Raw genomic sequence first — 23,205 nt, 5'->3', positions numbered from 1 at the left:
AATGTGGTTTTCTACCACTGATTCCTTGTAAACTGTATCTAAAAAGTAGAGTTAGGCTGTTGTGACAGGGCTGTTGTTTTAATGTTCCTGAACTGGTGGTGTTTTGCCATCTTGATGATCACTGTTCTTGAGCAGATCTACCTTGAAGAGTCTTGAGTAAAGCATCAAACACATGTGAAATAAACCATGAAAATTTAAGTGTTGTAAGAAGAGGGAGTTGTACAGGACTCTGGGTGAAGACAGTGCTAATTTTTGAGGCTGTATTTTTTTTTGTGAGTTAGTGACTGTCACTCTAAAGCTTTTTTTTTTTTTTCCTGAAGTGATTACAGTAGTTCTGGTGTCCCTGGCAGCCTTCTGGGTCTATAAGAAATGCTTTTCACAAGAAGGGTGAGTAAGCCTGCTTTTTTTTTTTTATTGCCAATTTCTGTGACTGAGCAAAAGCAATGCTAACATATATTTAAATTTCTTGAGCTTTATCTGTCTTTTCTGTTTCAAATGCCTAATGTTTATATGTAAGCTTAGCAGCTGATGGGAAGCTAAAGTGCCTAACAACATATTTGACTTTGTTTTTGTATCTTTTATTCAAGTAAGCTGCTAATTAATGCTTGTGCTATTTTTAGGGAAGGAAAAACTGTGCTTGGGTTTATATTTAACATAGGTACACTTACCAAGAAAGTAATTTTGCATCTGCTTTAAAACATGCCACTTTCTCTTAAAAACAGTGGTAGTATTGGCTTGGGTGGGCTTCACCTGCTTTACTTTCTTGCCTGAGTAAGCATCTGGCATCACTAGAGAAGGTCTCCATAGGCTTTAAGAGCTAGAGGGGTTGAAATGCGCTTGGAAGCCTTGGAGGTGAGCTAAGGGGCTTCCTTGCTTCTACAGATGTATCAATTGTGGTGAGGGGACCTGGACAACCACTGTGTTTTGGATCAGAAACACCTTAAAATAACACAGACTTAATTACAATGAAAAAAAAAGCACATGAAATTGACCTAAAATGGTCCTCCTGTACTGTTTGAAAAAGCAAATAGCTGGCTCTGCAACTAGAATGTATAATGTGTAGATCCACATTATCCTTCTGCAGCAGCAATGATTGGTATCCCTACATTACAGACTTGTAAAATCAACTGTAAAATATCAAATGCATAAATAGTAGTATTTTGTTTTTAGTGGAACGCAGGGCATTTTAAATTTCATCTTCAAAGCGGGTAGTTGTTAATGTATGCTTTTTCATAGCGGGTTGGCAGGAGATTTGAATGCCTCACTGTGCATTGCTTCTTGTAGTGATTTCTTATCTTACCTTCTTCAAAAAAAAGTGGAGGAATAGTTTGTAACAGGCAAAATACTGAAAATGCAGAGCAAGTTGGGTGGTACGCATACTATATGCATCTCATCTGAACTGACTTAAATTCCAACAGATCTTGTTAAAAGATTTTTGGGGTATGTGAGATGAAGGAAGGGATTCTTATAATAAAGCCCACCAGAGGAAATATTCCTGCAGTTTGTGTTCATAGTACAGTACACACAGTCCTACCTGGGAGACCCCTGAAGCTAGGTGACATCCAGCAAGGTTTTAGCCTTAGTGTCTTCTATGTAGGCAATGTGGTATCTTTACAAGGGCCGCAGTGGCCCTGTAAGCAGAGTGGCAGAGGCTGCGTACCTGCACACTGCTGAGCACTGCGGTGCTTTTGAGTACTTGCTTTTCACCACCCATAGCTCAGATAATTTGCAACCCGGATAGTCCGAGGGGGAGTTAAGAGTGTTAGGGCAGCACTTTGTGTTCTTCATGTGTGGAGAGACTTCTCAGTGTGGAGAACGAAGAAGGGATCATCAAAAATGAAAGAATGTTGTATTCTTGAAAATCCCACGCCGTGAAACATCTTGCTACACCTAGTGCTTTCCTTAAGCTTCATCGCTGTGAGTGTCTGACTATTAAATCGCATTCTTGTCTGAAAGCCCAACCTGACCTTTTACTAAGGCCTAGATCTCACTGTTTAGTTTCCTGGATTCCTGACGTAGTCGAGCCTTTCTGACCCATTGTGCTTCTAGTACCTCACACTGACTGGGTTTGTCTTCAAACTACAGCACAAATCTTTTCTCACCCTCTGTCGCTTTTATGTCCAGTCTGTCAGTTTTATAGGATATATTCAATTAGACCTTTTTCCCCTTCTGCTGTTCAGCTCCTATACAGTTGATGAGAATTGCAAGGAAACATGTATTTTAAAAACTAATGTGCCAGCTGAGATGGAAGAAACTGCACAAATGACTTAATTGAATCTTAAAAGGTATATGCTTTCCGTTTCATTTGGACATTTGCTTTAAGCTTAAGTGTCTTTTTTACAGTTTACTCAATTTCAGGGGAAGCATGGAATCCAGTACACCTCAGTTTCCTATAGGAAAGGTTATGCTTGTTTGTTCATTTTGGGAGAACAGGATGTGTTACCGGAAGAACTGTCATTCAGTGCCATAAATGGTAGCTTCCGCTGATCACGTATCACAAATCTTAATTTTGGGTTGGCTTCAAAGAATTAGTAATGTTTTTCTGTGTGATTGAAGCCGTGTACGGACTCAGTGGAACATTGTGCCTCTTTCAGTAACGTGAAATGGGCTACAACACTGCATTACTCTGTTAACTAATAGTGTAATTCCCTGTAATTAGAAGTCTGTTGGAACTGGAAACCACCTTTACCACAGCACACGGACACTGGAATTATAAAGACAGTGTGCATCCCTTCAGAGGAAACCAGACCATGTGCTTTTCAGAACTAGTGACTCATACATCTGCATTTTTAGCTTTCTTTACAAAAAGTGCAAGCAATCTTTTTAGACCTTTTATAAAAAGGCAGTTTCTCTTTTCAAATTTAGAGTTCTGGGGGCCTGAAAAGTGCCAAAATACAGTCGCTTGTTTGGAGTTGAGTTTTCTCTCATGTTTTAAACTAGCACTTAGTCTTGTAGTCAGGTGCATTTGACGATGGCTGGAATTGCACTTGTCTGGAGTCCAAACGAGCTCTTTTAAAAATCTGACTCTTTAAACCTTGTTGCAGTAGGACAGATTAAAGACAGGAGAGATTAATTTGACTGGTATTTATTGGCATTTTGTCATTACTATATTAATGGCGAGAATTTGCTCTACAAATGGTTTTATAAACTTGTGTCTTTGTGTTGAATTTTTTTCCATTGCACAAATTCTGAGAAGGTAATGATTGAAAAAATGTGTTTTAACGTGAAGGTCTTCTCAAATGAATGGCCTTTTTAAGTTATTTTTTTAAAGACCAAGCGACTTTTGAGTATTTGTCATAAGTTTGAGATGGTGCACACAAATAAATACTATATTTACCTATGAAATAAGATGTACGTAATAGAGATGAGATTAGTTTTCTGGGTTAGTCGGCCTTCTTTTTGTAGAGAGAAAAAAGGAATCAAGTTCTTATTTCCGGTCTTCCCTTTTGTTCATGGCAATAGGAGAAATTAATGTTCTGCCATACCAGCTGGTATGTGTACACGCTGTTAGCTCCCAGGTTTTTCTTCCTGTATCTACAACTCCTTGGAGACCTCAAGCAATAGTGCAGAGGTTTGTTGCTTTTGGTTGAGTTTTGTTGTTCTTTTTTTTTTTTTCTTTTCTGTAAAAGAAGAGATGAGTTACTCAAGAATGTGAAAATACACGCATATGGGTATAAGTAGTTGTGGATGTGACTATAAATGTTAATCCTCATGTTTAAATATTGTATATTTGCTGTTAGCAGGCTACAGATTCAAAATTCTTACTAATACTTGGCTTCTGGTTATAAAATACGTACTAACCATCATACTGTGCATAAAATAGCATAAGGGTTGCATGTGACGCAGCTTCCAAATGAGTTAGGAATCCTGTACCTGTTCTAAGCTCCTGATAACACTAGGGCATGGTCTCTTCATCGCTTGAAATGATCCAATTGGATCAAATGCTTTTCATTCAGGTCATTCTTAGTTGCCTAGTGGCTGAAAATGAAGCAAAAATCTCAGTTTGTCGGTTGCTGAGTAAAAACAGGACAAATGATTTAGTTTCATGATTTTACGTGTTGATTTAATAAAACTAAGGCTGTGCTTTCAGAATAAATGTAACAACTATTTACATGTAAACTCTCTGATTTGCCTTGTTTTTTTGTTTGTAGGAAGAGTGACAGCACTGCATGTACTGCCAAATATACGAGCTGTAAAGCATGAATGACCCTTTCTGAGGGTGGGAGGGGAACTTGCAGTTGAATGTGCCTATCAGAAATGGAAAATGAGTGCATTAACTTCCTGCAGATAAATCTCTCTTGTACTGTTATATACTACTGATTAACTGTAGTAGGAGATCATTAATAGGATTTAAAAAAAAATCAGAATATCCATCCTTGCTGTCCTTTGTGGGTCACTCCTATCATCTTTTCTGTGCATGTGAAATGGACTTAAAGGCACCTCGTGTAGCATGCACCAGTGTCTGTGTCGGCGGGAGTGCTGCGAGCAGGACTGTCACAGTACCGGCTGCTGCTGCCCGCCGCCTGCAGTGCTCCTCTTTCCGTACGGAAGACTATGCAATGTTAGTTCTGCTCGCTAAAATTCTCATGTGCTTCTCATTCATTTTCATGGTCAAGGGGGGTATAAATGATGATTATTGTATTCTGAAATGTTTTAATTATTTCCTGAAGAGATAAGTACCATTTAAGGCTCTGTCCGCTTGAAATGATCAGTTTAGATCTTGTATATGCTATTTTTTTTTTGTTTGCCCAAGGTCGTTTCTGTATATCTAATGGATTAAAATGTGCCTTTGAATCGGTTTTATAGCTTTTCTATTGCCTTTTAAGAAGGAAAAAAGCCATTTGTATTCCTGGCTCCTTGGCTTAGTCCCAGAAACACCATAATGGACTTGTTGCAATGGGAAACTGAAGGAAACTTGAGTTCCATAGCGGAGCATCCCCTGATTTTGAATTCATTGGCCTGTTGACAGAAGGTGCCTAACCATAAACTGCTTTGAAATCTGTGGTAGCCATCCTCTAAGATCATTGCGATGCTTGATTTTATTTTTTTTAATTTTTATTTTTTTGATCTGTTTCTGAGATAATTATGTTGTTTCTTAGGATAGAAAGGGTGCCGTGTGGGTTTAGCTTCCTTGTTGTTTTTTTTTTAATTACTATTTATAATCATATATTCCATATAACAGCATTTCAAATCCCCGTAGACAGACTACTATGCTGAGTCGAGCTCTGTAATGCAGGTGGTGTGGATATCTGTTGAGACACGAGCCTGTCCCTGTCTGGCTCCCTTCCTTTTTCACAGTAAGGGAAGACCAAGCCACTTTAGTTGCAGGAGCGAAAGAACGGGTATGTTGGTGATGTGGGAAGACATGGTCTATCTTTAGGTAGCCAGCCATGCTATGAAAGGGTTTGGTCGAGATGGTGACTCCAGGAGCTCCCATCACAGAATTTGCCTTGAACCGAGGCTCAGACACGCACTGCTGGCTGTTACTTTAAATGCCTACTGGCTATTTCAGATCATTATGAAAATCAAAAGCTAAATGAGGACAGGTTTTGGCTTTGTGAATCTGTGGGAAAAAGAACCAGTTTTCCCGGGGGGGGGGGGGGGGGGGGGGGGGGGGGGAAAATTGCCTCACTTCAGATGGCCGAGGCAGCATTAAACTGTTCTCATCTGTGGTAGATTGACACTGCTGTCCCCGGTGGTGAATGGATTGTCTCAACATCATCAAACTATTTAGGGTTTCTTAGGCACTTTGGGTTGATCCCAGCAGTTGTATTGCTAGAGTTTGTAACAGTGTCGGGTTATTTAAAGAGGGCTTTTGGCTGCACTTGTTTGTAGTTGTTTGAATAGCTGATACCTAGCTTGATAATTGTTTGTAATTACTCTGATATTATAATATATTGGGAATTGAGCGTGCCGGTTGTTAGCCAGCTTCTGTATGGCATCTCCAATATTAAAATGCGCTGAAATGCACTTATCGCTAAAGTGAAATAACTGTAAAAGGTGGCTTTATATTTATATTTTCCCCAATGTAAAGACTAGTGATGGTTTGTAATATTGCAAATAAAAAAAAATGTATTTTTAGCCGTGTTTGTCTTTCATTCATCATGTGGTACACAGCTGCTTTCCATTTTTCTAGAAGATAATTTTTCATGTACCAAATTTGCAGTAGGTGGTAACTGTTGAGATGGAAGTTTGCACTTTGTATGGAAAACTACTTAAAACACCTGGATGCATAGTGTAGAGAATGCGCGTTAATTTCCTGAGCAGTTTGTGGTCTTTTGATCGTCTTTTGGAAGAGCAGAGGGTTTCCTAGAACCTCCAAAACCGAAGTGTTCACTTGTGAACCTCAATTTTTACCAAACTTGATGGAGAAGAGGCAGCTTATCGTGTGGCTGTTCTGATGTAACCCTGCGTCAGGAGCAAAGCCCGTGGAGGGCCCTGGCACTTCTGTCCAGGGGGTGACAGCTGTAATCTTTAGGGAAATATTGCTTGGGCGTTTTTAAGTAAAATATTAAGTAGAATGTGATTATTTTTAGTTGTGTGAGGTTCACGCTTGAAATGAACTTCATTTTCTTTGCAAAGAAATGTGTCGTCAGCTGCCTTGTAAAGGCACAAACTTGCAGAGGATGGGCTAGAAAAATGATTTGCTCTAGCTTTTAATTTGTGCTTCTCCAGTTGGTACGGACTGCAAGCGATGACAGTACGTAGACTATACAGCTTTAGAAGCTATATATAAAGTTTGGGGATTCCTGTGAGCATGGGTAGGAGGATAGGCAGCTACTGGGCAATTTGACATCAATACTAGAAGTGATTTTGTCCTGATTGTCATGAATTCTCTATCACTTTCTAAAATGTGATTTGTTTTAGAATTGAACTGGCAATAGCAAGGCACGTTGCACTGTGAGCACGTGAACTTTGTGCTAACAAACAGCCTGGGTGTAACAAAGCCCTTGTGTTGCCATCTACTGGTAAATGCAGCTGTGCGTGGTGGTTGGTGGGCTTCTCGGGGCTACAGAATCGGTGTGAATGCCTCTGAGCGTGGTTCGAGCAGTGTGGTGGGTGTGAACCTGGGGACTGAAATATGTGAAGCAACTGGATCTGGTCCAGCAGGGAAGCACGTAATCTGTCTACCTGAGACAGAGCCCAATACCAAGTAGCACACAAGTTTATTTAAAAGAAGTCTGAGTAAATAACAGGTTAAGGCAAACATAGCACAAGGAATATAGCTGGTCGCAAGGGCCCTGGCTTGCTTGAGTTGAAGAATCTTTGTTAGGTGTTTGAGCAGATGCTTCGCTTTCTCTTTAAGCACCCGTCCCAGTTGAACGGGATGCTGACTGTCCTCCTGTTGTGCGGGTGGTTCGGCCTGGAGGTGTAACTTCAGGTCAGAGAACAGAAGAGCATAACAGTCGTGTTTGTGAAGCACAAGCAGCCTTCGGATGGCGTTTATTTATAAGGACTCTGGGGGCGGGGGGAATGAAGTTTTCCATTATTGTTGCTTTTCCCCCTACATCATAACCGATTTCAAATGGTGCTAGACAAAAACTGAGACTCTGAACACCAAGAGAAATCGGTCAGCCTGTGTAAGAGACATTTTCCTGGCTCAGAGAAGAATCCTCTTGCAGATGACAGCTACGCATTCTTTAAAGAAGACTATTCAGTGGTCTGATCAAGTGCTTCATCCACACAGCGAGCATCCTTTTGTGTATGTGAGCATGTTTGTGCAGGTGAGGTCAGGCAAAAATAGTTTAGCTTCAGTTTAGTTGTTTGGATGCAAAGGTATAGAAGTCTAACAAAACGTTACTGGAAGGCAACAACGGTAAACTTCCAAAAAATTAGGAAAAGGAGTGGATTGTCTGTGCATTGGTGTGACCAGCACGATTACTGAAGTCACATTTGGGTTTGTTAACTGCCGAGATCAAACTGTCAGAGTAACTTACATGTTGGGGTCCTAGCGACTGTACAGGGAAGGGGATGTGCTGCTTGCCTCTCGACAGGCAAGAAGCGCTGCGTTGGTTTCCATGCAACCTTCGGATGATTTTACTCTGGACAACTTTAACTCACAGCCATTGTTTATTAAGTAAAATACATTTAAAGGAAGGCTTTGCTGCTGTGGCCCTAGCTTGAGAGGGTGCGTACAGTGATTGCATCGTGTCTAGAAGTCAGGTGATGTTACAAAATGGATGGGTGTCGAACAATTAATGATTGGAAAAGTGCTGTTTTAAGGAGTAAAGGCTGTCAGTGAAGTTAGCAGCTGCTTGATCTCCTCCCACGCTGTAATTCTTGCTCCTAGAACACTGATTTCAAATGGTGCTAGATACAAAGTGGGAAAATCTAAGCCACCATGTGAAACCAGCTTCCAGAGGAAGACAGATCCTGTGCATGGCTGCAGGTTGAAAGAGCAAATCCTCCGTCTCCAGCGTACCTAGAGAAAAATTAATTGATTTCATTTTATTAGAAAGTGAGACAGTGAACTTCAGGATAGGTATTTTATTGACACATTTTTCGGCATTAGTTGAGGCTGATATAGGAGCAATGAGACATGATGAAGGAGCCTACTGCTGTAGCAGTGAGTGCAATTTCCTTTGGTAGCCAGGTAAAGCAAAGCTTTTGGCAGCTAGGGGCAAAAAAAGGGCTGACTTTGTAGTGCCGAGGATGCTACTGGTTTGGGAGGAGGAATAAAAAGTTTGTGTCGTACAGGAGCAATGTTTGATGCTATTGCAGTCACAGCCAGGCTATAACCTCTGTGCCATCAGAGAGGACAGGTAGATAAAGAGAAGCTGGGTGCTTTTGTGATAGGGAAAGGAAACTGACTGTCACGGTGGCACTTGGTCAGCTTTATCCCGTGGCTTGTAAGTAGCGTGCTTTTAATTAGCAAGGAGATGCAGATTTTTGTGAGGAGTTCTAAATCCCGCGAGCACGAAATAAGGTTTAATGAAAATAAATGACATGGAAACAACTTTGAGCTGTGGGCCAGAACGAAGCCTAAAAAGGGAGCAGTTGCAAATATAACCGCAACTGGTTCAACAAAAGTTGCCAGGGAGGTAGGAGAGTGTGAAAATGAGCGGCTGACGGTTATTGGGAAGGGAATAGGTGTGAGCAGCACCGTAGCACGGCGCAGCCGTGGTGGTTAACCTGCAGCGAGTGTGTGGGAGCATACGGGGGGTCTTCAGGCCTGTGAACAGCTACACACGTGTCATCTGGGAGCTCTCAGACCCTGGCCACCGTGTGTGACCTGTGCTGCTGCAGAAGCTGCTGCGACACGGAATGAAGTTGGGCAGGAGCGGAGTTGTGAGTTTTTACTTATCGATGCCCTGGGTTTTTGGCAACTCCTTGCATCGGTTTTGTAACCGGATCCAAGAATCTGCTTCAGTGCCTACATCTAATGCACACCCACGGACAGCAGAGGAAAGCTCAGGGAACACAGCGCGTCCTTCCAAGAAGGGGCGGGGGGAGAACTGCACTAGATTGCTGTCTGGGTATTTACTGGAGTTTCTAAATCCATTAACTAGGGCAGCAGGGTGAAAGAGAAGTGGAAAGCAGGTTCCCTCCCCAGTGTTCATCTTGCTGGCACAGTTATTTATGAGGCATCCTATATTATCAGCATAAAGATTTACTACTGAAAAGCCGGACTGAGAGTTACTGCTGGCTAGAGGTTCGCTGCGGCACAGATAAAGAACCCCAGCAGCATCCTTTGGAAACAGGCTCCAAGTGAGGGCTGCTTTGTATTTTTTCTTCTTCTTATCAGTATTAAGCACGTGCCTGAACAGTAAACAGGAATCTTTATGTAAGGTTTTCAAGGAAGTTGCTGGGAATGTCAGGTGTGTTTGTGCTGCGGAAAATGCCAGCTGCCCTGGAGGTGCAAGGCCTGGAGAGCCCCTGAGTGCCTCTGAGGAGCTGGGTCTGAGCACCTTCCCCTCCACCCTCCAGAGCACAGCAATCTTTCCAGAAATATCGTGCAGCAGTTGAAGACCAATGGCTCATTCATTATTTATAGTTTGATTAAAAACAGATTTCCTTTCAGCGTGATTAAGATGATGATGATGCCCCTCCTGCAGGCTACCTGCAGATCCTGCTCTGCCTCAGCAAGCTCCCCTGCCCTCCCAGCAGCCAGAAGGTGTCAGCCCTTGCTGCTGAACTGCAGCTACACCTCTCACGGGGGACACATCCCTGACAGCATATGCTCTTCTTTCCAAACCTAGTGGCATGCCGGGGCAGGCAGCGTGCAGAAGGAAGGAGAAAAAGAGAGCAGTTCAGGGCCACGTGATAGGCAGTGCTCGACTGGTAATGTGCATGCAGGGGAAAAAAATAAAAAATAAACTGCTTGTCTCAAGCATTTGCTGCGTGTTAAACATGTACCTGTGGGGACACACACGTGTGCAGAGACATCCTGTCAGCTACTGCTGGCCTTGCCAAATGTCCCGGGGTTTTTGCTAAGTAATAGCAAGTGCAGCCCTATTACTCTGTTTTTTTCTCCTTTTCAGACACATTTTAGCAGCAGTACAGTTCTGTAGCTTCTTTCTGAGGAGCATCTCAAAGCCTTTCATGGACTTCACACTGCTTTATGCCCTCCAGACAAGTCAAAAAAGGGAAGAAATCCCTGCCTCCCCCATGAAAGGGAGCCTCCTCCCTGGCTGCCGACCTTTAATCCAGTCTGCACGAACCAGACAAGCCCAGGTGCTGCAGACCTGGTTTTCAGAGCCCACAGCTTGTACATTAAGGCACTTTCTGGGGCTTCTACAGTGAGCTAAGCCCTCTGTGTGACCCTGTGTGCATCGTAATTTTTTTCTTCCATTTTGAAAAGCCGGAATGAAACTCGTGGTTCATCGGCCTCCGGTCTCCCCTGGAGGAAATGTTCCCATTTCGCATGCGGATCCGAGGCAGAGCGGCTCGATGCATCATCCCCCAGTCGAGGAATGAGTCAGACCAGGGCCAGGTGCAGGACAGAGGGGTGTGACAGTGCAAGTGGTGACCTGTAAGGGGAATTGAAGTGAGTGAACTTCTAAGGTTTCAAAAAAAAAAGCTTCCTCAGCTCAGGGGAGCGTGTAACTGCATCTGTTTGTTGTGCTGCTCTGTTACTGCGCGGAATTGCGTAGGTCAGGTATGGACAAATGTGCCCTGACTTGCAGCCTGAGCTCATGGCTGAGCAGCGCTTTCTGGAGCTGCAGCAGCGCTGACCGAGGCCGAGGAGAGGCAGGGTCACTGCTGCTGCTGCCTTCCTGGGTTTGGTGCTCGGGACTGCAGGGTGGCTCTGGAGATGCTACTGCTGTTGGGGGCAGCGCCAACACACGCGTCCCCTGGGAGCTTAGAGCACAACAGAGACTTTTTCTCTGTCGTTAGGAACAGAATAAAACCTCCAGATGACGTTCCTGAGCGAACGTGGTCTGTTCCTGTAATCTATTAATGCTACTGCAGCCACAGAATTGCAGTATAAACGGTAAAGTGAAAACCCAGGCCCTCTGGGTCTATGAACCTTATCTGCCTGTGCCCCACCACAAACAGAAAAGAGCAGTTTGGTCCCTGGCGTGTTGGGGGTAGGAGCCTGTGGGGCCTTCGGGCACAGGCTGTGTGAGCCCTGCCTGCCTTTGGGGCACTGATTTCCAGTCCCATAATGGCGATGGCAGAGCGCTCGCTGCGTTTGTCTAACTGCAGAAGGGGACAACGAGCTGCCCATCGTCCTGATCCGTTCTTTTTTTTTAATAGCCTGAGTGTTGGAGACTTTGGGGTAGGGGAAGGCCGTTTTTATGCCTGCCTGTTTGACATACGTAGCTCTTTTCCGGATTATTTAGGGCAGGCCAGCTGACAGCAGCAGCAGTGATGGCCAAAGCGTGGTTTGTGATCAGGCCCGGGGGGTGCACCGCTGCCCTTCCTCTTCGCAGGGGCCCTCGCCGGGCTGTGCTCCCCCATGTGTGGCTGGGGTGAGCTTTGGAGCTGGCTCCCAGCAGGGTTTGGGGAGAATCTGGGTTCTCCTAACAGGTGCTGAGCGGTCAGTGTGGGCATCGCCCTGGTGCTTTGGTGCAGCTGATCTCAGTCTGAGGGCTGGGCCAGGCACACCGGCGGTCGGGGTGGGCTGTACCAGCCTTCATTTCATACTGATCTGCCTGTTCTGTGCTTCGGTCTAATGAAGGAAGCTTAAAAAAATGCAAGAAACCTTTAATTTGCAGATCTCTTGGAACATGTTGTGGATTCTTAACAGTGCAATAGCACTGAGAGAGTTAGGATTTACTTGCAAGACTTATTTTTTTTAATCCCAGAACTTTGTTTCAGACTGTTAAGCGAAAGGTTGTACTTACTATTCTTTGGAATGACTTTCCCAGAAGCTAACCGAAGGGAACAGCTGTGGCTGGGTGACCATTCCGGGAGCACAAGCCATTAGGGCGACAGTTTCTAATCTGCTTCCTGTTTGCAAATCTGAAATTGCTTCGACTTGCCTGGAGCCAGGCAGTTTTTTTCCACCTTTGCTTTCATGAGAGTTCCTAGGCAAAGCCACAGCCTGTTCGGAGGGCACGGGAAGTACTGAACCACTGAGCGCTATTGAGGATTTCAGATCTCACAAGGAACGATGAGGTGAAATTGGGCAAACTCACCCAAGGGGAGGGAAGGCTGGCACCTCCGTGACCTGGGTCATGGGAGAGCGGTAGGAAAGTGCAGCGCTGAGAGCTCATCAGCTTTAGCTACACACGGCTTGTTTGAGCAGCACGTTACAGCACTAACTACCTTAAAATATTCCCCACCAAGGCAGCTGAAACCAGGAAAGTAATTTTCTGTTCCTAACTTCTGTACATAAGCATCACCTCGGAATATAAAGTATTGATTGCAGGTCTCGAACGGAGTCACAGGGAGGTTATTGTGATTTGTATAGGCAGTGCAGGAACATGGTGTTTCCCCACCGCTGCAGTTCTAGGTAATGTCAAGGGAAGTCACGTTTCTCGTTGTCATTGAAAAGAGAAAACAGTGTCCTGTGCCAGTGAGGAGCATAAGGACGCGGATACTGCCAGCTGTTTACAGAAGTGTAACCTGCCCTTAAACCCGACATTTGAAAGCGTGCTCGGTACCCGCAGCAGAAGGCCCTGGCAAAAAAGCTGGAGAAAAGCACGGACCCGGCTCCCCCAGCACCTGGGCTGTTTGGTTTGTGTCTGCTCCCACGATTTCCATCGTCCTTCCTCTCACAGAAGCTTCGCTGTGTTTGGGAGCCCCCCTCAGTGTTCAGGAAGCGTTTGGGCTGTACGGCCAAATGCAAACCCCTCGGCTGCTGGTGGACACGCACTGCGCACCATTTGCACTGGGTAAAGATTGTTTGTGTGGGGAGCTGAAGAGATGTGCTTAACTCAGAAATAGCTCTCTTCCTTGGAAAGCTGAAGGTCTGAATCACACTGTGTTGGCTCAGTTTTTAGCAGACAAGCTATCACATATGCCTCCCTGTAGGCGAAGAGTCGTCACTGGCATCAGGATTAGCAGCCAGGTTCTTTTCCTTTGGAAACTAGAGAATAATGCCACCGGAGGCTGGAGCAGGCTGTAAGCACGGTCGGGGCAGGATTGCTGGGGAGGGGGCCGGCAAAATTGCCAGGGGGAAGGGTCCCCCTGCAGCCCTGCTGGGCCTCTGCTGGCTCTGCTGGAGCCCCGTGTTCCTCTCCTTGTAACAGGACCTGAGGACGTGCCCCTGAGCTGAACTTTGTTCCTGCAAAGGTGGCACAAAGTTGTTTTGCCCGAGATCCTCGAGGCGTTGGCCGCGCGGTGCTGCCCGCAGCACACCCAGGGCTGGTGCTGCCCTGCACCCACTGAAAATGCTAGCAACGTGGACAGACAGAAACCCCTGAGAAAATGGGGAAATCTGGCAGGGAAAAAGGCAGCCGTGGAGCTGTGGTGCCTGAAACTAAAAGCACAGGAGAGACAGACACCGGGGAGCTCCGAGCAGCCTGCGGAGTCCACCTGATAAAGACTGCGGGAACAGAAATTCAGATATATGCAGATATGCAGAGACTTTTTTTTTTTTTTCTCGTCTGGAACATGGTGCGAGTTGATGCGTAGTCCTTAAAAATATGCTACTCCCAACTCCCAGCAGGCCAGAGGAAGCCTTTTCAAGCAAGTTTTTGTAGTTTGCTCAAGAAGCAAATTACAGATCTGAACTTTAAATGCTTCTGAGATCCAGGATTTTTCTGGATCTGTACTTTCAGACTCGGTGTACCCCCTACCGCAGTAGCATTAATTTTCAAGCCTCACTTCCAGGTTCAGGGCTCCGGTACTGCCACTGTTTCAAGAACCAGGGAGCGGGAGTTCCAGGACCAAGTGGTCAGTGAGGAGGAGGCAGGGGAGTGACCTTGCAGCGAGCCTGTCCCTCTCCCGGAGCCGTGCCAGTATACACGGCGCGTGCCTCCCAGCGCTGCTGAAACCATTTTGTGAGATTCCCAGGTTGGCCATTTCTATGCCGGCTTTGCACCAAAACTTTTGAGTGCATGAGAACAGGGTAGGGTATTCCCTTCCTGTGCCATAACAAGGGCAGCTTTGTCACCTGGGCTTGGGACTCTCTGGATCTATGGGCAGGTCGATGGAGGATATGGGCAGTTCGGCTCGCTCTTGTGTACAACTCCCCGTTAGCATCGGTAATACCGATACTGAACTGATGCAGCTTAAAGCTCAGCCTCCCCCCCAGCCACACCCTTATTAAACTGTAAGAAAATGCCATGAACAAGTTTTAGAAAACATGCAAGGCAGCCGTGAATTTTCTGAGTAGGTCTGGAAGTGATTTGTAAGAGGAGTGAGGATGCAATACTTGGCATCTGGACGTTCTAGCGAATTTTCCCAAATAAGAAAAGAGAAACGTTTCCTCATAGACTGCAAGCTTTTCACAGCATCAGTAAAGCTCCTGACACAGAGCCCAGCGCTGTATTTGTATGACATGGAAATTAACAGCAGCAGCAGCAGCAGCACTGCAGGCTTAGAGTCTACTCTGCGTGCAACAAAATGGCTAGGGGTGCTGTCGCCTTCATCTGAATTCCTTCACCGATCGTGGGTGGTAAAATAGGTGGATGCCGAAATCCCTGCCACGTCAGGTAGGGCTGCAAACTTTAACATCGGTATTAAATTAATGTTTCTAACCGTCTTCTTGCCTGTGCCCTGATCAGCTCAACTCCACAGAGCAGAGACAGGAACGAGCAGCAAAAACGGACTGCGTCACAGATGTAACATGACCATCGGCAAAACAAGTGCAGAAAGATATCATGGCTGTCTCATCGCCCCGACAGCTTTCTCTCGGTATCGCAGAAGAATAAGCTGGTAATGCTTTCCTGCTTTTAAATTTATGTCCCGAGCATTTGCAATTCTTAACTTTACCAAATTTTGCATCCTCGAATAGTCTAAACTCCCAGGAAAATTGCACGTATTTTGCCAGCAGACCCAAAGCACTAACGATCACTGCGTCACAATGCCGCACCAAGGCTGGGAGATAGAACAAACCCTACTTTACAAAGGAAGGGAACCAAAATACTGAGAAATGAATCAGCTTACACAATATCACACACACGAGTGTCAGAGGGAGTAAGAAATCATAGCTTTTCCAAGTCCTTTCGAGGCAACACACAGAAAAACATTATGGAACAGTTTGCCACGTAGACCTCACATACAGTATCACATGCACAGAATCACTGCTGTCCTACAGAAATATGCCATGTCCCCTTCTTAGCCTTGTTTCTTGCAAGTCCCCCAGATTTACCTGCTGACAGTAACCTCAATTCCCGAATAATGACATTTACAGCTAAAGTTTAACATTGAAATACCTCTCGTCTCTCAGTCTCCTTTTCCTGCCTGCGCTTAGTCACAATTAAACTATCACCGTGGCCAAACGATGGCAGCGAAAGGAGCAAAAATAAACACATCCCTACACCGAACACTGATACTCAAATTATGCACGTGCCTGGCTGCCAGTTGCACCTACGTCCAAAGGGCTGAGAATTGCCATTACGCAGCGCTACCTTTGCAAACTAACGGGGCCTCCACCACGCAGCTGTGGTGGGGAGGAACGCAAAGGGCTGTCCGCTCGGACCCCCTTAACCCTCCGCTCTCCCGGGAAAGCAAGCATCGTTTCTTAGGCCGGCTCCTGGCTGTGCACACTGACCTCCGCGGCTGCCTTGCACTGCTCCTGTGTAACTGTGTCTTTCTGCCTGTCCGTCTTGCTGCAGGGACCACCGCTGTTGCTGCTATTCCCGTTGTTCCCCTGCTCTGCGGAACTGGCGCTGCAGGAGGCGAGGATGCTCCAAGGGAGCCAGCTACAGCCAGCGAGGGCTCTGAGTCAGGAGGGGTTGTGACGACTGCAGCAAGAGCCTGAAACTCCCCGCGGAATCCGGCAGGAAAGGAGGGGAAGCAAGGAAGGTAGAGATGGGAAAGAGGAAAGATCCGGGGAGTGGCACCTACTGTCTGTTTGCTTCTTCCCTCCCTGTTCCTGCCACCGCACTGCCGTTGGAAATGGTATCCTCCCCTCTAGGTTACTGCGCAAAGAAACGGTCGGGGATAAAACTGCAACGCGTACGGCCTTTATAGCAGCCAAAATTCGGTCGGGGCGGGTGTCCGTGTGTCCACACAGCCTCTCTCCCCTCTCCGCCTGCCGTTCAGAGGACAGGCTCCTGCCGGAGTAACCGAGACACCCGCAGTTCGTTTGAGCTGGTTCTAAACCCAGTGGTTGTTGCTAAACAACCAGACCTGACGCCTGCGATGTCAGTGAGTGAGTAATATAGATTAAATGCTTATGCTAGCACGGCCTTAAACTTGTTTAAGCCTTGGTATGATGAAAGGCTGTGGAATAATGTTCCCTGCTATATGAGAAAGCAAAGTTACCACTCCACTGCATAACCGGGCGACTTCCTCAGCCAGAGGGACCAAGCTCAAAGCTGGTTGTGTCCTCAGAACTTCCAGGCACAGTTGCCCATCTTCATTGCTGGTCACTTAAGAAGAGAGGTGAAAAAATAGTATAGTAAATGGTTAAGAGAGAAAAATGTCCTCCTCCTCATCTTCATTTCCTCATCCTTTCTGGAGCCGCTGTCTGTCTGCGGTCTCCCGTCCCTCCTTCCCCAGCCTGTCCCAGTCGTCCTTTCTGCCTGCCTTCTTCCTAACGCTCTGGTTCCTTTTGCAGACCTTGCGGAGCCCTGGCTCGGGGCTGCCGGCAGCGCTCCCTCGCCTCGCCCACATCAACCAGCTCCTGCCCGGGCAGCATGACGGCGTTTGGGCAGGAGCCTTCTCCGCTTCGTTAATCCCGCCACGCGATTGCCACATTTGGTCCCTGCCCTGAGCGGCTCACAGCGCGACCAACACTCAACTCCCACCGACAGAAGAGAGAAAACAGGAGAGAAAGGAGAAAAAAAAAAGCCCCAAACCCGAGCAAGTTCCCCTGGCCGAGGTTGGCAGCTCTGACACGTCATCGCCACAGCCGCGCAGCAAAGCGAAACCACACCGGCACCGGCACGGGGTGACGCGGGGCGTGTGGGCGGGCAGGGCCCCGTGCCTGGCCCCATACCTGCACCCATACCTGCACCTATCCCTGCACCTATACCTGCACCCATACCCGCACCTATCCCTGCACCCATACCAGCACCTATACCTGCACCCGTACCCAGATCTATACCTGTACCCTGTACCTGTACCCAGACCTGCACCCATATCTGCACCCATTCCGCACCTATACCCGCACCCATTCCCGCAGCTGTACCCGCACTCATACCCACACCTATGTTTGGACCTATACCTGCACCCATACCCTCCCCCATACCTGCACCTATACTCACACCTATACTCACACCTATACCCTCACCCATACCCGCACCTATACTTGGACCTATACCCAGACCTATACCTGCACCTATACCCACACCCATGCTCGCACCCCTACCCGCACCCATACCCCTACCCATACCCATACCCATACCCCTACCCTCACCCCTATACCCTCCCTATACCCTCCCCTATGCCCTCCCCGTGCCCCCCTCCCCGCAGCCCCTCTCGCAGCCTCGCAGCCAGCATTCAGATTTGACACCCCGCTGCCGGCCAATCCGCGAGGGCTTTTCACCTGCCAGCCCTTCCCTCCGCCAATCGCGGGGCTCTCCTCGGCGCGCAGAGCCCTCCCCCGGCCAATGGGGAGCCGGCCCCGGCCCCCGGTTCATGATGCAGCAGTCCGGGGCAGGACGATCACATGCGGGCTGGGCGGCTGCCAGCACGGAGACACGGCGCGAGCAAGGTAAACAACTCCCCAACGCCAAAATGATGACATTCAATCCCCGAGCGCTGCCTTCCCGGCCCGGCTCAGCCCCTTAACCCCTTTCGGCCGGCGTGGAAGCGTCTGGAAGGCAGCGCCTACCTGTGTGTGCCCCCCCCCCGGGGGCTGGGGGAAGCCGCCCGGCGTGCCCTGCAATGCTCACACTGCGTCAGCGCTCCCCGCTTGGCGAACTGCGCAGTGACAGAGCCGCGAGCTGGGGAGCGCAGGGCGGCTGGTGGCTGTTAACCCCCGCGCCAAAGCCTCGCCGGCACGCCAGCCCTCGGGGAGACGGGAGGGAATAAAAAGCCCGAGCAGCGCAGGAAAGCAGCAGTCTTTGCAAAGTTGTCATCTCTCCCCCACGACTACTTCCCTCCTCTGCATTACGGCAATGCCGGCAGGAGCGGCGTTAGTACAACCTGCGCCGTCGCTCCATTGAGAAAACAGCTCTGACGCAGAGCAGAGCAGTCGTACCCAGCCAAAATAATAATAAAGGCACTCGGGGAGCCGAAGTTAGGGACGAGGGGGGAAGGGGACACCCGGCAAACAATCACAAAACGCAGATGCAGCTCGAGCCCCATCCTGATCAAAGGGTACGTACGTGGGAAAGACGAACCGGACCGAAGAGCTCTGCCCGTGCACCATCTGCGCAGTCTTCAGCCCTCCGCTTGCTGTGTAGCGCCGCAGAATAGAAGGTTCCAGAAATTTCCTTTCCGTTAACCCTTTCGGTGTCTGCCCACTCTCCCTCCCCGTGGGATTAAGCGCGCCGGGTCTCCAGCATCGTCAACGGGCGAAGCCTCCTACGCCAACCGAGCCCAAATCTGCTTTCTAAATGACTCCGGATGGTGACAGGAGCCCAGTCCCTGGTGTTGGTGTTACTTCTCTTTCTTGAGCCCTTTCTCCCTCTCTGGCTGCCTCTCTCCCCTCTTGCTGCAGCAGGGCTGTTGCTGGTAGACCTATCGACGGAGCTTGCTCTCTCGCTCTCTCGCTGAGCTCTGTGACGCAGCTCTAAATTCTCCAGCCTGCTCCCTGTGTTATAACAGCGGAACTGCAGCCTTCCAGGGAGCCCGTGCCAGCAGTGCCAGGGCCAGGCACACCGAGGGGAGCGTCGCTCCTGGACTCTGCACCTTTTTTTTGGGTAATTATTATGTTCCTCACCTCTGCTTCTGTGCTGCCTTCTGAGCCGCTCAGCCTCGCATCTCCTTCTCTGTTTCTGAGTCACGCTCGCTAGGTTAACTCTTTTAGGATTGGTAGTCAGCAGGACAAATCTCGAACAAGCGCAGCTGAAACCACAGCCAACTTTGTGGTGGTTTCTGCTTTAAAAAACCCAAAGCAAATCATCTTGGCTCTAAAAAACAAAAACACACACACACACACACACGTTCCAGTAGAGAGTTAGTGCTTCGCAATTAACTGTTTCGGTGACAGGAACCACTGCCTCACCTCCTAAAATAAAGTGATCTAGGCCCAGATCCTGCAGGTACTCGGCCGGCAGATAGCTGGTAGCACCACGCGACTTAAAAGGAGCTGCTCACACCAGGACACGCTTTTCTGGACCTAAAAGCACGAAACTGCTGTGGGATCCACACGCCCCTGCTCTGCTGGCCACAAGACATTGATCAGAATGTGGTTCGGCCGCTGGGCAGATGCACTGTGTCAGATAAGGTACTGAAAGTGCTGGTAAGGTATAGGCTCCTCGTAATCTGGACGGTATTAATAAGTGTTATCACACACACAGATTCCAAACGCTCGGTGTAGGCAGGGGAACTAATAGCTGCGTTCTGGGAGTCACCAGAATCCAATCATCAGCCACAGAAAGTTCCCCAGCAGCTCCGTATTTCAGCACAGCAGAGCCAGGCACACAGACGATGCCGCCGAGCCCCCTCCGCCTGCCCCTGCCCCTCAGGGCAATCCCTCGCATCGATCCGGGGCAGGCGACTGCAGCACGAGGCAGGGGAAGCTCCCGGAGCCTCGAAACCAGAAAATGTGGAGGAGGAGCGGTGGTAGATGGAGCAGCTGGGAATCAAAGCGCAGCTAATGGAAAGCCGGCGCTGTACGAGGGAGCTCATGCGTCAGCCTGCACGTACGGCACAGCGAGAGAGCCAGCAGGCCACCGAGAGACAGCATCAGGAGAGGGATCGCTGCTCCACGGACGCATCTGCCATTTTAATTCTGGACTCCGGAGCTGGCTGGGAGCTTCGGGTGTTTCACTACAACCAAAGCTGAAGTAACCACTATTTTTTTCTCTTCACAGCGTCTGAAGAGCCTGAGCTATTTTGGGATTTGTCTGTACTACACTGAAAATGACACCTGTTACACGCAGGCACAAATGAGGAGAATTGCAAGCTCCCGGTTTCTCAGATAGGATTCTACCGAAAAGAAAAAAAAATCGTATGAGCCAGGGATGTGGGAGAGCAGCGCAGGCTCTTAGCGGGGGTGAAGAGGCTGACCCTTGTGCATTGAGCAGTCAGACATGGATAGAAGAAAAGTAAACGGTTTGTTGTGTCTGATGCAAGAGGAAATCAGACCTCTGTGTGACCAAGAGAAGTAGTGCTCGAGCGACTCAGTGCCACAAGGCAGAGCTTCTTATGCAACCGAGCACATGGGACTTCGAGCCTCACATACATGTTCTGCAGCCAAGGCTGCAAGCATTAACTCTTTCAGTTAACAAAGGTAAAATTGTGAGAGTGCCACGGCTACTTAAATGAGTCACTCGGCAGCGGTGCTCTAAAGTAGGCCAGGGTTTGGGTGCGTTATGCAGCCTGCTGGTTTCACTTACCCCTCGGTTATCTCAGAGGCTCCACCACCACGCGGCATCGGAGCGGATTTTCCCCGTTCCCCGTGTGCCCCTCGCGTGCTGAGGCTTTCACCAGGGGACAGAGGCAGGACAGAGACAGGGCAGCGGCCACACGGCCGGACCCCGCAGAGCGCTGAGGGCGGCCGTGAGCTGTGCTGGCAGCGAGCTGAAAGACGAGGAGCCTCGGAAGTGGGACACTCGGCGGTGCTGTCAGCGCCCAGCGGCTGCGTCAGTCCCGGGGTATATGAAGAAAGTAAAACGGAGCTTTGATTTGTTTAAAACGCTGTATTTTGGGGTGTTTTCAGGGGAAAGGCAGTGTTTGTTTTATGGTTTACTTTTGTTTGGAAATTACCAGCCACGGAACATTTCTGTCTTTACCTGATCACAAGTATTTACTTTATGGCAGCACTTAAGCTCCCAAGAAGAATCAAAGCCACGCTGCCCTGGGAAGCACTCAGGGACGTAACTGAAAAAACAGAACATAATGGGAAGCTTCATCAGTCGGAACCGAATAGTGGGGCCCAGAAAAAATAAAGTCATCTGCTCACATAGTTGTATTTGTTAACCTTTGGTTAGAATTTGGCATTGTCTCTGAGCTGAAGCAAGCAAAGGGCTGAAATACAAACTACGGTTCTGTGGTAGAAATCAGTGCTCCTGGTTTAAGTGGAGCCTGTGTACCTATTTTGTTACTGTTTTTTTTTTTTTTTTTTTTTTTCCTTCACTATTTCCTTTCTTTTTTCCCCCTCCCCAAGCAGGAGGCAGAACTTTGGTTTTGGAAGAAAAAGAAATAAGCAAAGTCCCAGGCTAGCAAGCAAGCCTGGGAGATGGAAATAGTCCGCAGGGGTGATGGGAGGTAGGGGAGAAGAGTCTCTGCACGCACACAGTTGTGTCAGTGTCCACTCTAAAGTGGGGTGGGTGTGTGGGGACCCCAGCAGCATGAAAGGGTCAGGAAGCAACACATCAGTGAACGGAGGAGCGCAGGCTTGCTGATGCTTGTATGCAAGCAGTACGTAAACGTGCATCCTCGGTTCCCTGGCACCTACCCTGTTCTCTGCTGTCATGCTACAATGACCTTAATAGGGATAACATACCGAGTCTGGAGTTACAAAAATCTAACACTCATGAACGTCATCTAATGCCTTGTGGTATTGTGGGTGATAAAATAACTCTGGCTGGCCACAGAAGAATCTCCTTGGTGTTTTTAGTGACGAATGAAGCCCCGGTGGTACTACACGGCCCTCTCGGCTTCCTGCTGGTGAAGTCTTGGCTCCGGCTCTGGTTTAAATGCCATCAGCCACACCTTCCTCCTGACTGCAGGAAACTGCGATTGTTAAAATCAGGGCATGTTCCTGTTTAACTAAAAGGCTGAGATCAAATAAGCCAAAGGCCTCGGCAATGCCAAACGAATTCCTGCCCAGGACTTTGCAAGTCTGCACAGCTGTGGATCTGCGTAACGCCCCGACCTCGATCGTGTAAGTGACATCTCGGCATGTCACCCTGGGGAGCAGCTGGTTATAAGCTGATGACGCAAAGACTCAGGCGAATGTGGACAGGTAAATGCCAAATTTACTGACTAGTATCACTTAGCACAAAGGTCTTCAGTTTACCAACCATTGTACTGAAAGCAAACCGGTACATTTTTTATATACCTACATGGGATCCTGGCTACTTCAAAAGCTTCTTTTCCAAATGTGAAATTTGTCAAAGCTGCTGCTTCTTCTCAAAATGCTAAACCCTCAGGAAGATGATTTCCAACAAAAGTCCATTTCAGCACAGAATTCCCAGCCAGCTTGATTCAAGAAATACCCCCATAAACAATACCACGATAGCTCATCTGCTGGGACTGCTTCCCCTAACCTTCACCAACCAGAGGGTGATTCATTAAAATTCTTTTAATCTGCTTGTTGTAAGTCAGCCTTAAAATCGTCAGCAACGACAAAACTACTTAATTCTTTGCTGTAGTAAAACAATTCTCTAAGATAACTGCAAGTGAAGTAATGTTAGTTGTTAGCCTAGGGAAACTGGCAAGTTTTTAATGTTTGCTTATTTAAAATCAATACAATTTTGCATATGGGAAGGCTGAATTAAGTACAGGCTTAATAATTTGACCCAGATTGTACGTGGAATAAAGCTGATACAGAAATTTGGGAGTTCCTTGCTCCCAGATTTTACTCAA

At 47.8% G+C, this 23,205-nt stretch overlaps 1 protein-coding gene and 3 long non-coding RNA genes across 6 annotated transcripts in view; 2 read left to right on the top strand and 2 right to left on the bottom strand.

The window, feature by feature from the left end:
- Positions 1 to 17,258, top strand: part of CD46 (CD46 molecule) — a 23,336-nt gene extending 6,078 nt beyond the window's left edge. Inside the window, exons 10-13 of one of the 3 annotated variants that reach the window (XR_011089849.1) lie at positions 321 to 387; positions 15,120 to 15,270; positions 16,173 to 16,362; positions 17,120 to 17,258. Coding sequence is in view for 2 of the 3 variants with exons in the window: in XM_068660426.1 (XP_068516527.1) it covers positions 321 to 387; positions 2,181 to 2,271 (158 nt within the window). In the remaining variant the exon portion in view is untranslated. Of the gene's footprint in view, positions 1 to 320; positions 388 to 2,180; positions 2,286 to 4,151; positions 5,598 to 15,119; positions 15,271 to 16,172; positions 16,363 to 17,119 lie in introns of those variants that run through there. The other 2 variants (XM_068660426.1, XM_068660427.1) reach the window with 2 other exon arrangements.
- The window catches only part of LOC137844221 (uncharacterized), a 29,468-nt gene continuing 13,410 nt past the window's right edge, over positions 7,148 to 23,205 (bottom strand). The window contains exon 3 of the long non-coding RNA XR_011089852.1: positions 7,148 to 8,422. This is a non-coding gene — a long non-coding RNA (uncharacterized lncRNA). The remainder of the gene's footprint in view (positions 8,423 to 23,205) is intronic.
- On the bottom strand, positions 8,479 to 19,258 carry LOC137844224 (uncharacterized). Its single transcript, XR_011089857.1, has 3 exons — positions 18,834 to 19,258; positions 16,825 to 16,931; positions 8,479 to 10,970 (listed from the first exon to the last, which is right to left on the bottom strand). It is a non-coding gene; the product is annotated as an uncharacterized lncRNA (long non-coding RNA).
- Positions 18,077 to 23,205, top strand: LOC137844225 (uncharacterized). Its single transcript, XR_011089858.1, has 2 exons — positions 18,077 to 18,217; positions 20,487 to 23,205. It is a non-coding gene; the product is annotated as an uncharacterized lncRNA (long non-coding RNA).

The sequence above is a fragment of the Anas acuta genome, chromosome 24, assembly GCF_963932015.1.
Source record: "Anas acuta chromosome 24, bAnaAcu1.1, whole genome shotgun sequence".
Lineage (NCBI taxonomy): Eukaryota > Metazoa > Chordata > Aves > Anseriformes > Anatidae > Anas > Anas acuta.
Note: the sequence above shows the minus strand (reverse complement) of the source record. Positions and strands in the feature narration are given on the sequence as shown.